Raw genomic sequence first — 17,768 nt, 5'->3', positions numbered from 1 at the left:
AAAAATCGCCTTGATGATTGCCAACCTTCGAAACGGAGACGGCACCTAAAGAAGAAGAAGAAGTGCAGTTCAGCGGTTCAAAATTGTGGAATCACTTCTTAACATGGCGACAAACTTTCTATTCCTCTATTCTTATTGTATGGTAAGAAGAATTATTAGGTTGTAGTGTGGATTGATATAATCCCAGATTAAATAAGTAATTCTTTTTTCAAATAATTTAGACGACAATATATTTTTAATTCTATAAAGTAAAGGATTATACTTCTTTATGATAAAATGTAATGGTTGTACCACTCGACGTTGTTCAACTGTGTGATGAGTCTGTATACATTCCATTCTATAGGTATTTTCAATCACGTGTATGATTGAAACTGATTTTCAGGCGATTGCTGTGTTGTGAGAGACGTGAACTATTACAAGTTGACGGGCAACCAGTTGAAAGCGCTGCTACTCTACTGCGAACAGGACTCCACGACTACCGCGACAGGCCACCGCTTTCTCGCTGCTCAAGCCATTCTCGGCAGGAAGCTCATTTGCACCGAACTGCACGACGTCATGGCCAAAGTGGCCGAGCTTAGTATCAACTCGCATCTCGACCATGTTAGGCTGCAAGCCAGACAGGTTGGTTCACTCAAATCAAGGTTAGGTCTAATTAAGGCTCACAATAAGGTGAGTTAGATTAGATTAGGTCTGTCTGCGGGCTAGACAGTTTGGTTCACTGAAATCAAGGTTAGAATAGAATAGAATATATTTATCAGCCTCAATAGAATATCACAATTTGACATATAGGCCAGCAACACAATACAATAATAATTTTTCCCCTTTTCCTTCGTCCTGGTACCCCCAGAAGAAGGAGAGTATTACAGAAAATAAAACAAACAAAAAAATGAAAAATACACTTACAAAAAGAAATCTTACAAACAAAAATGAAGAATAATAAAAAAGCTATTTCCTTTTCAGTGGAAAATTTCAACAAAATAATATCTTACCAGACGAAAATAAATTCTCCTAAACCTTCTAAAGAAGGTTTGACTGAAAAGTCAAGTTTTACATCATATTTTTAAAAGAAAAAAAACATAGAAATAGTACATTGATATAATCAATCAGTGATCTCAAAAATAATTATTTTTAATTCAAATCATATCAAAAGAGAAATAGTTGTAATCTTGAGTAGAAAAATAATTATTGATACATTGATAATAATTAATTTAATTGTATTCTGTAGCAATACATTCAAATTCACTCAAATTATTTAACAGTAAGTGTCTCATCTTATTTTTAACAATTGAATTCTATCCAATTCTAATAATAATCTAATAATAATATATAATAATGAAAGAACAAAAGCCTCTCTTATGAGGTATATATTGGTTGGCAAGAAATACAATTCACATTAATTAAAATTATAAAATTTTCCACTTTTCAATTCAGAGTCTGTCATTAATTTTCGCTCATCTTCCCCTGTCTCTAGCTTCGGTCAGCACAAACTTGTTGTGAAAGTTCATCCCTCCACCGGAGTGCTGGGCGGGCGGGCGTCCCCTTCCTCTGGTCCTGTCCCGTGGTATCCATTCCGTGCATGTCTTCGCCCATCTGTCAGCTTCCATCCTTGCCGTGTGACCGGCCCATCTCCACTTGATTAGATGAGCTTCCCGTTGCAGATATTTCACATTGATCATTTTCAAAATCTCTGTGTTCTAAGTCTCTGTTGCAGTCGAAACCCGAGTATACTTATGACATTTATATCTGAGTTGTCTCTAATCTTGTGTCAAGTTCAGCTGTCAGTGTCCAAGTTTGGGCCCCATACAATAGTGATGGATAGACACATTTTCTGAGGGATTTCGCTTCTAATTCATATACAACAATACAATGCACAATAAAAAAACATATATTATATATCTTTTTAATCAATTAGGGTCTAATTAAGGCTCACAAATATGGTTAGGTTAGGTTAGATTAGGTCTGTCTGCAGGCCAGCCAGGTTGGTTCAATAGAATCAAGTTTGGGGTCCAATCAAGACTGATTCCCACAGAACAAGGTTATGGCCTGATTAGGCCGGATTCCCATTCACAAGTATCAGTGTACCGTGTCTGGTACAGTGAAAATATTATTCCCTTGAGTTTCAATGGGACTATTCATACTTGCTCGGTCGGGCTGAGTGGGTATAGGCCCATAAGATCTCAAGGGAGTATTATTTTCACTGTACCTGATACGTACACTGTTGGTGAAATGTGGGAATTCTGCTCCACACTTGATATTTGGTACTGCACCATATTTACAATGTATAAAAATTCAATGTATATAATCATTAATACTAATAACAAAATTTTGTTTTTGAATAGTTTAATTCTTACGAAACTTACAATCATCATTGGATCATCATAATTTCTTGTAGGTTGAGTTGAAATGTATGTTATAATATTTATATTTGATTATTCTGTATCTTTTGAATCTGTTCTTATATAAAAATTTGACGTTTTCAGATAATTCGTCAATTTCTTATATAAAAATTTGACGTTTTCAGATAATTCATCAATTTCTCACCACCTACCAATTGGGTAAAAAATTCGGCAAGCATTTGAATTTTTACATCACAAATTTGGATTACAATTTTCAACCAGGCCGTGAGTCAGCTCTTGAATTGATACACTCACTCATCACAACTGTTCCAAAGGTAAGTAGAACATTTTTGTTTTTTTTCTATTAGTCATGGATGTTTTTTATTATAATTGTGAAATCGTATTTTGTGTAGCATCGTAATTTTAGATCCATCACAGATGGAATATTCGATACCATCCATTCATTCATAAAAAGTTTTAACGTAGTAAAATATCCTCAATAAAAAGGTACAAGTATTTTTATTCAACCTTCATGCATCCATTAAACAATTCACAAATCATATAAATGCCCATACACTCTTATATGTGGCTCTTATATGCACCAAACCTCCTTCTCTGATAATTATAAAAAACACCTGGATTGTATCTATTATCTATGAATAAATAAATCATAGAATTCAAGAATATTTTCAGTTTCAAACAAATTTTTAGTTGAAAAATATAAGAACTAGAAGCTTGAATCTGAATTGATTGGAAACTGAATTAACGAGTCATAACGCTCAATACGGTAATCATTGAAACCTTGAAAATATTGATGTCTTTAGCCAGGTCTTGAATGAATTCAAAACCAATACAAATTTATTGTTCAATTTTCTCACAAATGCAGCTTGATATAATGAATATTAACTGCAATTGAAATGAAAATCACCAAAAACTATAACTTCCTCGCTGGTTGGAGTTTATCCTCAAACTTAATGTAATGCTCGATCAAGTAAATGAGAAATGAATAGATCTACATCACGTTTAATGGCCCGGTTGCACAAGAGCCTGTCAAATTTTAATCTTAATCAAATGCCACGAGAACTAATCAGAGTAGTGATTTGGACATATTAACTTGTGCTAATAATCTCAAGTCTTAATTGAGACTATGTATCAATTCCAGAACTGAAATAGAATATCCAGAACATCAATTCCAGAGATAGTCCCAGAACTGAACTTGTAAAGACATTTTCTTCTGAAATGTCGGAAGCCTTCTCTTGGCAGCCAATCATGTTTGAAATTTAACAGGCTTTTGTGCAACCGAGCTTTTTAAAAGTTGAATGATACCTTAATTGATTTTGCTGTGTATTGCAGGAGGTGCTAAAGAAGCATTACGGCGTTATATTTGTGCCGGTGACGGCATGCCTGGTGAATGATGACTCGCCAGAGTGCCGGCAGAAGGCGGCCCAAGTGGTGACGTCACTGCTCGACAACCTCCACCACAATGCGGTCGACAAGCTGTTCGACATTGTCACGCTTTGGATGCAGGAGAAACAGGTCAGTCATGTGGCCAGTTGTATAGGGAACGGTATTAGCTCACCGAAAAGTGCTACATATTTGACCGTTTTCACATTTAACGATTCCGGGACGGCACGACACGACAAGACAGAAAGATTGGCTAATTTGGTTGACATTTAGGCTCAACTCACACTTAAGGGTCAAGTCCACGGGGCGAGTTTACAAGCTAAAACCCGGCTTTTTACAAGCAGCTCGTAAACTAGACCTGTGGACTCACCGCACTCGCTTAAAAGCTGCTTTTAAAAAAGCACTTGAAAAAGTTGACTCTGCCGGCGACTTAACACGCCACTCGCCGGCTTTTGAGTACTAGAGCATGCGCATACTCCTAAATTCCAGAGGTTAAAATCTGGCGCGAGAGGCATAACGACATAACCTAACTTTCAAATCAAGCCAAGCTCTGCATGAAGTCGAATAAATTTCTAAAAATATCAAATCAGTAAATATTATTATATGCTTAATATTATGAATCTCTATTAATATTAATCAATTTATAAAAAATACAATTTTAAAAAGTAAAATATTCCTTTCTATATTTAAAAAGTAACATATTTCTCATTAATATAATATTCCTCAATTAATTTATAAAAAATACAAAGAACAGGTAAGAGCAGTAAAGACAGGTAAAAACAAGTAAAAACAGGTAATAAGAGCAGTAAAACAGTGTCGAAAACAGTATTCCACACGCCAGCTACTTGGCTACTGAGCGAATGGAATGTTTTTTGTGTACTCGACAACTAGCGCACTCGCCAACACGCCGGCTTGTAGCTTGTAAAAAAGCCCCGTGGACTTGACCCTTTACGCGACTCAGGTCGAGAAGAGACTCGACTCTAGTCGAGAGCATGTGTTTCAAATGGTGACACTCAGACCAGTCGATTCTAGTCTCCGCGACGTCACCATTTGAAAACACATGCTCTCGACTAGAGTCGAGTCTCTTCTAGACCTGAGTCGCGAAGTGTGAGTTGAGCCTTAGAGAATCTGCCAATCGGAGAGTTTCATGTCCTATCGTGCCATGCCGTCCCAGAATCGGTAAGTGTGAAAACGACAATTGTCGACACAAATTGTACCTAGAACATACTTTTGTAATGATGGTGGCGAGAAATTATTTAATACTTTTCACTCATTGTTTTACAATTGTTTCTCCAGTTGCTTCCCCCTGAGAAAGTTTAAGGTTACAGAGAATGATTCGGTGAAAAACTGGTTAACCACTGGCATCAAAATTTCGTGTAGAAGAAAAGAGAGTTACACATTGAGAGTAAGACTAACAGACATCCTGAATTTCTGTCCTATTTTGCCAAATATAAGAAAACTTTAAAGAAGACAATACTACTAGCTAAGCAAAAAACCAATGAAATGTTCATTGCACAGTCCAACAATATTAATAGAGGCACTGGACAATCGTCAGAAATGAACTGGGACTATTAAATAGGGATGAGCAGAAGATAGAGTTGACTACAGCTGACAATAGGAGGTACTCTAATCCACAATGCATAGCTTCCTTGTTCAATGAGTATTTTGTTGAATGTGCATCTGAAATGTCCGGCTCTGCTAGAACATGTGAGAGCAGAGAGTACCTCAAGCAAATAAATAGGCAGTGTCCTCCTTTCAAGTTCAGAAGTGTCTCAATAAGTGTAGTTAGGAAAGCCATAAATAGCTTGAAAAATTCTGGCTCAACTGGGTGGGACGAGATTTCATCACGAGTGATAAAGAAGGTTAGTCCATTATCTTGGAGCCTCTAACATTATTATTAATAGGTGTTTGCAGGAAGGAATCTTTCCCCAAAAATTAAGTATGCTCTGATCAAGCCAATTCACAAGAAGGGAGATAGGAAGGATCTTAAAAATCTTGAAAAACTGTATTCTCCAAGATATTTGAGAAGATTGTGTTTGAACAGATGATGGTTCACTTAGATGAGAATAACATTTTTCATAACAAACAATTTGGATTCAGGAGGGGATTGTCAACTAAGTCTGCTATATTTGAAGTTGTATCAGATGTGTTGGATGCTCTGAATGGATCGCGGAAGGCTTTAGGGCTTTTCTGCGATTTATCCAGGGCGTTTGATATGGTAGACCATGAGCTGTTGTTGAATAAGCTTGGATTCTATGGATTTGTTGGTAGCGCAGGGAAATTTTTTGTGTCCTATTTGGAAAATAGATATCAGTCAGTTAAACTGAGTAATGGGAGTTCACTGGTATTTTCAGCATGGGAAAGAGTAAAGCAAGGTGTGCCACAGGGCTCTGTGCTTGGACCGACTCTTTTCAATTTATTCATAAACGACCTGCCAAATAATGTAGATGGCAAGCTAATTTTATATGCTGACGATACAACGGTTCTGGTTACTGGTAAGGATGATAGCGAAGTTATGATTAGGGCTGAAACGGCTATGCATCAACTCAACAATTGGTTTGGTCATAATGCATTGAAGTTGAATATGACTAAATCCAACTATATCAGGTTTGCCGTGACGGGACATCATGCTGAACCTTCAAACCTGAATGCTTCAAATGGGAGGGAGTGCTTGTCTGTTGAAGTGACTAATTTCTTGGAGTGGAATTGCAAAAAAATATGAAATGGGATAAGCACTTGGAAAAACTCATAAAACAGCTCTATCATGCACTTTTTGCACTGAGAACTGTGAGGACTGCATCCACTATAAAGACAGCTCAGAAGGTGTATCATGGATATTTTTAGCCCTAATACGCTACAGCATCTTCTTTTGGGGAATAGTAAAAATAATTTATATAAAATATTTAAGATGCAAAAGAAAGCTGTTCGTGTTTTGGAGGGCTTGCGGCCATCCAATTCAGTAGGTCCATTTTTAGAAAATACAGGTTTCTCACGGTCCCAGCATTGCACTTCCTTGAGACTGTAAATTTTGTCTTCAGAAAAGAGCACAAGAGCAAAGAGTTCAGCTGTATATCAGTACCCCGCTCACAGACTGACACTTTTGGAAAAAGGACCATATTATTCGGGACTGAAGCTCTTCAATTGTCTACCTGAAAGAATAACATCACTAATCTTTTTTTGGACTATTTTAATGAATCAAAATTCGGGGGAGGAACAGTTTTGGGCTGTGCCTGTTGATCCTCCCCAAATTATTTTAAATAATAATTTTGTATCATTGAATCAATAAAATATAATAATAATAATAATAATATAATAATAATAATAATAATAATAATAATACTGTTTTGTGGTAGTCATAGACTTTTCTTGTCTTCAATTACTAATGTACTTGTGGAAGCGTGTCCCTATACAATGGAGGAATGTGTGGTGCCTTAATACTTTGAGTTTATACAGATGCATACACTTTGCATAGAAAATGTTCATGACATGTTACATGCCACTTGAGCTCTGCTCAGATTTGTGGCTTCACGTAACAAATGACAATAATAATAATAATAATAATAATAATAATAATAAATGAGGAATCCTAATGGTCGAGAGCCCTGACATTGCATGATTACAAGCAGAATGGCAACAGAGGGAACTGCATGGGCGCTACTGTAAGCATCTGAACTCTGATCATAATAATCATGACCTTTCAAGCAGGTGGCTGACAGATGGAAGTCTTTTCCCAGAAACGGAAGGCTTTATAATTGCTATGCAGGATCAGGTTGTCGCTACCAATGCCTATAGAAGACATATCATCAGAGATCTGAGCATAAGTGATAAATGCAGGCTTTGTAACGCTGCAGTAGAAAGTATTCAGCACATAGTTTCAGGCTGCTCAATATTGGCACCAAAAGAGTATTTGAGGCGACATAATAACGTTGCAAAAATAGTGCACCTGAAATTGCAGCAGGAATTTGGCTTCTTTGAAGAAATGCCCCCATACTATTCTTACTCTCCTCCTGCATTTATTGAGAGAAACCAGATTAAGATCTATTGGGATGTTCAAATGATCACTGACAGGCAAGTCATTCATAACAAGCCTGACATCCTAATGTTGAACATGAATCAAAAAGAAGCCTTGATAATTGATGTAGCCATACCAGCAGATGAAAATTGTCAAAGAGCAAGAGGTGAGAAATGAGGAGTATCAAGAGCTAGCATTTGAGCTCAAAGATATGTATGGGCTCAATAATGTTAGAATAATCCCAATCGTAATATCTGTGAATGGTCTGGTTCTTAATTCAACAGTGGAGAGCTGTAGGCTATTGATGTCTCAGAAACTCTGGTAGGGAAAATGCAGAAGTCTGTTCTGCTTGATACAGCTCGCATAGTACGCCAAACGCTCCAACATATTGGTAAAATACTCCATCAATAATAGAAAATAATGCCAAGAGGTTGCATAAATTTTGCCCCTCTTCGCATAAGCTATCCGCAACTGCGTGAAAAAGAGAAAAAAAAAAATAATAATAATAATGTAAACTAGAACTTCAATAACAAGGATCTCTAGTCTAGTCTTATATAGCAAGCAAGATCCACATTTTATGAAAGTATTTGATTAACACTAGTGTTGCTATCCTTGTCGATCATTCGACAAAGCAGATTGCACTATACTTTTCTAGTTCTGCAACGTTGCCAGAACGCTTTTCAACAATGTAGAATTAATTGACAAAATATTCAATCCTAGAAATGAGTATTAGTCATTTTCTTGATGAATGAAATATTTTAAAGAAGAATGAACAGTTAATATTACATCAGATATACCAGTTAGCTATCATGAGCTATACTCTATAGAAGGCAGTGGCAAGGTAGAGAATTGGCAACGCTGTTTTCCAATCTTTCTCCACTGCCATTATATCGTGGACCTCACTGTAGTTAGTCTAGTCTAGGATCTGGTGAATACCTAATTCTTCTTCATCTTCTCCCATTTCTCTTGGGGTCGGCCCTCCTAATCCTTTTCCGCCATTCCGGGCGTTGTTGAGTCACTTCAGGCTCTAAATCCGTCGTCCTCATATCCTTGGAAATGGTACCCATCCAGGTTGTCGGCGGTCTACCAGGGCGTCTTCTAGGCTGTTCAATTTCCATGACGAGTCTGGTCATGTGATCCTCACCGCGTCTCATAACGTGCCCGTACCAGCACAAGCGATTTTTCTTTAGCTTATCAGTTATATTAGCAACTTTAAATGTTCCTCTTACATTTAATAGGTGTAATACCTAATTGACTATTATAATTAGATATTACTTTATAGAGAATTTTTATAATTTTTGTTGACAGACTACTACAAAATTATATTGTTATTTCAGATAGGACACAGGCGATTGAGTGTACAGGTGTGTGGACTGTTCATATCGTTCGAGAAAGAGCGCTTCGAGAAACGGTTGCCCGCTCTCATGGAGACCATTTTGGACCAGTTCAGTGGCTCCTTCAGGGACGATTCGGTCGGCAAGTACGTGCGCCGGAAACCGGCCTGTGACGTCACAGATGGCGCCGAAAACGAGGCGGATGACGTCAGCAATATGGCCGACCACCATCTCTATCAGCTGCTCAACATGCTGGTGAAAATCGCCTCGTTTTGTCCCAAGTTCCTCAAAGATCCGGCCTACACACAATACGTGGAAACTATATCAGGTGAGGTTCGCCTAACAGTCGAGACATGCTTTGCTAACACATTTTCAGTAAATTCAAATTCAAATTCTTTATTCAAAAAGATGATAGTATTGTATATTAATATCGAGGCACCGAGCTTTCGCGCGTTAGTTATTTATAAACTATTGATGAACAGAACATAATTCTTTAAAATGATTGGGGATGGACTAACAGGCACAGCACAAAACTGTTTCTTCCCCGAATTTTGATTTATACACTATAAATAGTCTAGAAAGTAGGTTATGTTCCATACACTTGAATTCAGGTTCAGTTTTCAGTCCAAACATTTAAAAACAAAAAAGTTCTAATTTAGATTATTAATCTGATTTGCTGACATGACATAATAATCATTCTAAACTAGAGTATATATCATAATTTTCAAAGTTAATCATTATTTGACAATTTTAAGTGAACACTCACTAATCACTTAAAATTGTCAAATAATGATTAACTTTGAAAATTATGATATACTCTAGTTTAGAATGATTATCATGTCATGTCAACAAATCAGATTATTTTGATCAAGTCGATTAAAATTTCTAGATAATATTTCTCGCTGATTGATTACACAGCTGGAAATAATTCTGTTTCTCTCCCACACACGCATCTTCTGTTTCGACAGACGACGAAATTATCATCTGTTTTTCCAAGGATGAATAATTGTTATCCTTTTCATGTCCTTCAGCGAGTTTTCCCAGGGATGAGACCTAGTGCAATCGAATTTTTATATCATAAACCTACTATGTTCCAAATTTCGTGAAAATCGTTAAAGCCGTTTTCGAGATCCGTTGAACATAAATAACCATAAATAAATATAACCAATTAATATAAATAACCAAATATAAAAATATATTCAGATATACAGAAATTGCTTGCTTGATATAATAGGATAGGTTAGTATTTATTAGTATTATCATAGAGAAAGGATACCAAAGATATGTCATCTTTTCTCTTCAGCATAGTATGAAATATGCTATCTTTTCTCTTTAGTATTATGTTTTAGTATTTATGTTCTAAGTTCAGCTTTCTGTGTTGACAAAATTGAGTCATTTTCATTTCTAAATTTAGCTACATAGACATTGTGGAGGTTTATAGAAAAAAGGCCCTGCTTCACTACACCTTGGTAATTGGGCGAGCTACGCCCAAAATTGAATACAATTTCAAGAAACATCGTTGTTGTCTTGCATTTTGCAAGCCTGTCTGACGCCGTTCTGGTCAACCAGACGTTATGTTTGCTAATGTATTTCTACGTCAATCTATCTAACAATTCAACAACTAACAACTTTCCAGTGATCTATCTATCAATGTGTTTAATGTAATTACACATAATGTATTTAATGTGTTTTTCGAACGTACAGAGAACGCGCAGAAGCTGTTGTCACACCCGCACGAGTGGGTGCGTCTGGCGGCGGCCCAGTTTCTGAGCAGAGTGATCGCGCAGCTGCAGCCAGCTGAGATAGCCGCCATTGCCAACGGAGAGAGAGAGGAGACAGCCGGCTATCTGCGCAACAGCACGCGTGCGCAGCTCAAGGCATTCGCGTTGGACCACTGCAATCAGCTGATTCCTGGCGTTGAGTTGCACGACAAGTTCCTTATGCAGGTGCGTGGCTGTTCAATACAAGGTTGTGATGTTTCATGATTTGAAAAGATAGTTGAATTTAATTGCCTTTGAATTAAATAATAAGGAATGCAAGAAAGTTCCTTATGGAGGTTTGTGGCTGTTCGAAACAAGATTGGTTTGTCGCTGTTTGATTGTTTCAATTCAACATTGAAACATTGTAATCCTTTATAACTTGAAAAGATAGTTGAATTTAATTGCGTTTCAATTATAAAATAAAGAATACATAAGAGTTTCTTATGCAGGTTTGTAGCTGTTCAAAACAACATTGTTATGTTCTACGACTTTCAAAGGTGGTTGAATTTAATTGTAATGTTGTAATGTTTAATTGTTCAAAAGAGATAGTTGAATTTAATTGCTTTTCAATAATAGAATAAGAAATGCATGAAAGTTCCTTATGAGGTTCGTGGTTGTTCAAAACAACGTTGTAATGTTGTACGACGTGTAAGGTGATTGGATTGAATTGCATTTGAATGATATTGGGTCTAAAACACCACGGTTTTCTTAGGATTGAATTCCTCTAGTTCTAGAAAGGATTGTATTAATTCGCATTGATTTCGTTTTCAAACTCATATACTCTATATCCAGTTCAGCCAACAAGTACCTACTTTAACTCAGGAGAATAAATAGGAAGATTACTTACCCCAATACAAACTATGATGTTATGATACCATATATCGATTTGCCACAAACAGGGTTTCAGGTGGTAAATTGGAATGAGGAGAATGGAACAGATAGGTAAAAACAAATCTATATTATACTGCGATGGTGTGTGATCCTCTGCTTTGGATACTCTGTCCTCATTGCAGTTTTACTTACTGGATATGTTATTTACTTACACTGCTCAAGAGATTTTCTTACTTGATTTAAATGTACTTGAATTGACTAAAAAGTTGAATGAAAATGTTTTAAAATAGTTCTTGTAATGATTCCTTTGTTTTATGTTTTCAGTGTATGAAAAACTTGGTGTTTGTGGGCGAAGTACTGAAAGACGTGGTGAATGTGGAAGACGAGCAACTGTTGTCTCTCTCTTGGCTGATCAGGGTGATGAGGAAATCGATTCACGTCGAAATAGCCAAAATGCCATCGTCAACTGTTGTTGTAAGTGGAATTAATATTTTTTTAAATTGACAAACCCTATATTATGAAATACTAGCAGGTAACCCGTGCTCTGCATCGGGGTACATTTTGTGTTGTGAAATGCAATCACCTAAGTCCAGGAAACATGAAAAATAGAATAATTATTCATTATTTTGTCAAAATTCAAAGTTGAAAATTCTCAGAAAAAAATAGTTTGATTGGACTCGATCCGGAACCTATCATTTATGAATCGCGCGTGCTACCAATCACGCTACGGAGATACTTGGAGAATGGTCTGTTTGGTTGGGCTTTTATAATAGAGAAACAATAGCATAAGTAGATATCCCATGGTATTGGGCGTTTATGTCGCAACTTTTACTGTTTCCCGTAGCTCTTACGTAGTTCTTTCCCGTGAAGCTTTATGACGCTGGCAGTCTCTCATATTGTGCCGTTCATACACTCTTACCCGCTCAAAACAGAAAATATCGACAATAATCGACATTAATCGGCTTGAGATAACAGTAAAAGTTGCGACATGAACGCCCTATACCATGGGATATCTACTCACGCTATCGTTTCTCTATGCTTTTATCTTCTAATCAAAAATTGAATAAATTATTTAATTGAAATAGATTTGTTTTGAACTTATTCAGTCTGATTATGAATGTAGTGTCGTCAAAATAGTTCAGAACGAATTATTAACTTGGATAGTGGAATAGATGAAATAAATTGATTAATAGCAATGAAAATAAGCCTATATCCATCCTCAGTAAATTCAAAATCTTCATGTTAAATTGCAAGTTAATCAGTTCTTTAGTTCATAAGTGATAATGCGTCAAACATGCATCATAATATAATCTTCATATATAAATAAAAATATAAATCAAAGGACCCCTTTTAAAATTATTTGAAAAAAGAAACATTTCAACTTGAAAATAACCTAAGTTAGGGTCGAAACTAGTCGTTGTTGGAATATTTTAAAGTTTTTAATAATAAAGGGTACTACAAGGTTTCTATATTGTTTTTGTTAATTTATAAAATGATATTTATTTATTGTGAGTAAATAATTTAAAAAGGGTACTTAGATCTATATTTTTATTTATATTCAAGAGTAGCCTTAAAGAAAAAAGACACTCTTCATATACTCTGCACCATATGGAGCAGAACTGCCAGTGCTGAATTTGCTTGTACAAGAGAAAACTGCACAAACTGGCGGCAGATTGACGACCCGTACCATGAATATGGTGATATCCAGTCAGATGACCACCTGTTAGAATTCTGCCTAGCTCAAGCATGCACAAGACAGGACCATTTTATTTTCAACGACAAAGCTGTTGAAACAGTGGATTACTATTAGAATATTGGCATATAGAATCACCTGACACGAACGAACTAACAATGCGTCAATCGTGTAAGTTATTTCCTGTCCCGTACATGTATAAGCCAATTTCTCCCTTATAATATATATAAATGTATTTTGAATGTAAACCGTTGTTCTAGTAGCTTAGTGGTTTAGTCTATAATCCAATCGGTGCTATGGAATATTAGAATCAGATGGACATAAATTGAAATTTGCATTTGTTCATATGCTAATAATTAATGAATAATAATTATTATTATTAAACAAAAATCCCAATTAAATGCTGCAAATTTTTTTTTATTTATTCTTTTACAATGCAAATGACACTAATGCAATAACATTATAGAAGATAAAATAATAAGGTAGTCCTTGTGCTTTTTTTCTTCCAAATTTATAGGTGACAAAATCCAAGATAAGGTTAGAATTTCACATGTGCAATTTTTATAAAATTTTAGTCCAAAATAAACATGTAAATCACCCCGAAGACTTCTGCTTCTGAAAATATTGACAACATGGTAAACAGCTGGATGGAAATTCGATGAGCGCTACTATACGAAAATTATTTGTCAGCCCGGGAATCGAACCCAGTACCTCCTAATTGCCGTTCAGGAATGCTTACCCTTACAACAAACTGACAATCTCTGGATAGCAGCGCTCATTTTATACAAAGCCATAGCGGCCTGCCAGTCTACAGATGGAAATAAATTGGAAGTTACATTTGTTCAAATGCTTATTAATGAATAACAATTATTAAACGAAAATCCCAATTAAATGCTGTAAATCACCCCGAAGACTTTGCTTCTGCAAATATTGACAACAGGGTAAACAGCTAGATTGAAATTCGATGAGCGAGAATTTCCATCTAGCTGTTTACCCTGTTGTCAATATTTGCAGAAGCAGAAGTCTTCGGGGTGACTTACAGCATTTAATTGGGATTTTCGTTTAATAATAATTAAATTTTATAAACAATCGTGACTAACTACAGGACTGTTGTTACAGAGAAAGATGGTGTTCCACTGGATAGCAGCGATTGCGTTGAAGCTGGACAAAGAGGCATTGCAGCCGATTCTCAACCACATGCTGGCGCCGCTGGTCAGGGAATTGAATGTGGCCGACGATGGGGGCGGCAGCGGAGGCGGTAGTGGGGGCGGTAACGGAGGTGTTGACCTGAGGCAGATCGCCAAGGAGGCGGCAGTCTATGTGCGGCGAAAAATCGGCGCCGAAGACTATAACCGCCTGGTGGCCAATCTCACTACTAGGCTGGACGTGCGACGCGCCGAACGCAAGAAAGAGAGAGCTCAGTTGGTCAGTAACTTATTTTTCATTTCATTCTAATTCATTATTCATTGATAATCGCAAATCGTTATAAACAATGATGTGATTGGGAGTGAACAACAGGCATAGCCCAAGGGCCAGGTCATATTAAGTGTTTTTCAGGCATTTTTACAGGTGCCAACCCAATCATCCAATCAAAGAGATTCCTTCCCTGCCGATTCTAAAACGCCTGAAAAATGGCTTAATATGGTCAGCCTAGTAGACAAAGAAGAAGTTCAGATGGATTTCATATAATTTTTTCGTGCTAAAAATATTGTAATTCTTTTAGTGTATTCACTTGTGTACTGGTCATTACACCTTACCCCAGCATCCCCAATTCACAATTCGAATTGTATCTTAGAGAATATTATTCAAATAACAGGTTCATAAGTTTCTTTATTCTTATTCTTTGATAATGCAAAACTATACTGACTTTCCATATACCTAAAATCGCAATACAAATCAGACCTATCTTCGAAAAAGTCAAATCGAAAAGTCATAGCAGGGATTCTAAATTTTTAACTCAGTAGCAATATATTTCACAATATATTTAAGTCGAAGTCTATCTGAAATTTGATGAGTGAAATGTCTCATCTTTATTTAACTTGAAAATGATGGAGTTTGCAGTGAGGGGCAAAATTCAGAGCGTTTACAAAGAATATTAGAGGCAAGAACAATTCTAGGATTCGCATTTCAATTGTGTGTCGAATATTCGTCTTTGACTGAACTCATTTTGAACAATTTTGTGAACTATATATACGTCTAATAATTAAAGAAATAAAAGTGTAAAATCTGTTTGTTGCGTGACTTTGTGGACACTGTATTAATAAAGTGTATTATTTTTACAGAAAATATTTGAAAAAATTGGATTTTTTTTTTTTGAATGAATGAATTTTATTTGCCAAAAAACAAAATACAAAAAAACTTTACAAAAATAAATAAGTAGCCTATCTGCTAGTGCACTTAACTAAAATACATACATAAAAATTAAGGAAATGTTAATTTATTTAATTAGAAATAGTAACGAAATGATATCCTTATTCGTGATATTATAAACAATAATTATTAAATGAAGATTCAATAATTTATGCTCACATGCATGAGTACAACAGTAGGTGAGGCAAAAACACCGGCAAAAGGAAGATTCCTTGTGCGCCAGTGTGAGTCGTAAAATCAGCTTAATCAGAGTAAACTTGAATTTAGCGTATGTAGTGTTCAAACATGTAGATGGAAAATATTATATTTCTATGTGACAGATTCATTCATGTAGATGGCAACTTCTTCTCCTCTTCACCTATGGAATTAAAAGCTGCTCAAGAGAAGTATTATGACTCAATAATATAGCATACAATCTATAGGCCTACTCATTGTAGGCCTGTTACAGTTTAAAACTTGATATTTTTAATGATTTTGAACATAACATATAATTTGATTCTATTTCTGTTTGCTTTTAGGCTGTGACAGAACCTGAACTAGCCGCCAAGAAGAAGATTTTGAAACAACAGAAAAAGAAAGAACAAAAGAAGAGGAAAATAGCGTCGTTTAAAGGCAAGAAAGGCATAATAAAAAGGCGGAAAAAGAGTGTTGGAGATGTTGAGATTACGTAGATTAGTATACTAAAAATTTGTTTTTAAGTTTGAGAAATTCAAATATATTTCATTTAATAATGTAATGTTAATGTAATATGAAATGTAAATATATTTTTATTTTTTAAGTAAAGTGTTTTGCTTTATTTTGATTATTCACTAACCCAGAAACTGGATTTCCACACACCTGTGACGCTGTGAAAGTTGAACACCGTAATTATTCGTGAATGACTGAATATAGGATGCCTTGGCTCACAGACTGGCTCAGGTATTGTGCCAGAGGGTTCAGGTCGCACCTTTTGTGAGTTATAGGATAGATAATCAATCTATAGTGAGGTCCACGTTATAATGGCAGTAGATAAAGATAGGAGAATAGCGATGCCGATTCTCTGCATTAATTAATTATATTTCTACACTATCAAAACATAATTGGCATCGTTGTGCACCTAGAAGAGGATAGTACCACCGGCTTTGTCAAATGATAGACAAGGATAGCAAAACCAAAGTTGATCAAATACTGTTATTACTATAGTGGACCTCACTATAGTCTGGTGTTTAGAGTGGTCCTTCAGTAGAATTCTAACAATGTCTCTGCATCCGAGGGATGAGCAAAAAATGGAACGGTTTGGCAACATGGTAAACATAACGGGTGGCCAATGATTCCACCAGGGAACTCCACATGAGGTCTCACAAACTGGACTCAAGACACTCATTTTTGACTCTGAGTCTTGCCAGAGTCAAAACATCCGAATCATTATCTATTGAGCCTGACCTTAAATTCAGAATCTAAACGATTTTTTTAAGTCCGTCTGAGCCAACGACTTGAGCTGGATTCCCTCATATTAGTAAAAGAGTGGAAGTGACCAGCACAGCGAAACTATTACATACTTCCATGAGTTCTGTTTGGACTGTTCCCAGTCAGTGCGGCCTTGGGAGTTTGAATAATCGCATTTGAACTTATGGGAATGATATTCTCATTGTACTACACTACCGGCCACTTTCACTGTCACTGGTGTGTAATCCATCTTTACAGACCTTTCAAAATCCTTACTGCAGTGAAGATAAACAGGGCTAACATGATGAGTAGGTGTAAGGTGCATTCATACGGTACCCGCGGAAGGCTACAGTTGGAGATTCCACGCTGTCGGTTGTCAAGAGTGATGGACTCTATCCCAGTGTTGGCTCACAAAATGTTCAACCTGCTGACGGGCTCGGTGAGGGATCTTCCTATTGGTGTTTTCAAGAAGAGGCTGATTGAAAGAAGCTACTACAGTATCAGTGATTTCCTTGGGGATAGCTTTGAGGGTCTGTGATGCCACGCCATCTTGATTCTCAAGTTTGAAGTTCTTTTTTATTTTTGAGGCGATCTATCCGGGAA

The 17,768-nt window shown here is 36.3% G+C and overlaps 1 protein-coding gene across 1 annotated transcript; it reads left to right on the top strand.

Annotated features, from left to right (window-relative positions):
* Nucleotides 1-382: 382 nt before the first annotated feature.
* Nucleotides 383-16,523, top strand: LOC120356158 (small subunit processome component 20 homolog; the record flags this gene model as incomplete). Its single annotated transcript, XM_039445020.1, has 8 exons — nt 383-621; nt 2,522-2,671; nt 3,690-3,872; nt 9,090-9,414; nt 10,791-11,032; nt 12,002-12,151; nt 14,490-14,795; nt 16,259-16,523. Coding segments are annotated over 8 exons (1,748 nt in total), but the record flags the coding sequence as incomplete, so codon positions are not given.
* Between the last annotated feature and the right edge of the window lie 1,245 nt (nt 16,524-17,768).

This window comes from Nilaparvata lugens, unplaced genomic scaffold, assembly GCF_014356525.2.
Source record: "Nilaparvata lugens isolate BPH unplaced genomic scaffold, ASM1435652v1 scaffold5995, whole genome shotgun sequence".
In the NCBI taxonomy this organism is placed as follows: domain Eukaryota; kingdom Metazoa; phylum Arthropoda; class Insecta; order Hemiptera; family Delphacidae; genus Nilaparvata; species Nilaparvata lugens.
The sequence above is the reverse complement of the archived record's forward strand: the minus strand, read 5'-3'. Positions and strand labels throughout refer to the sequence as shown.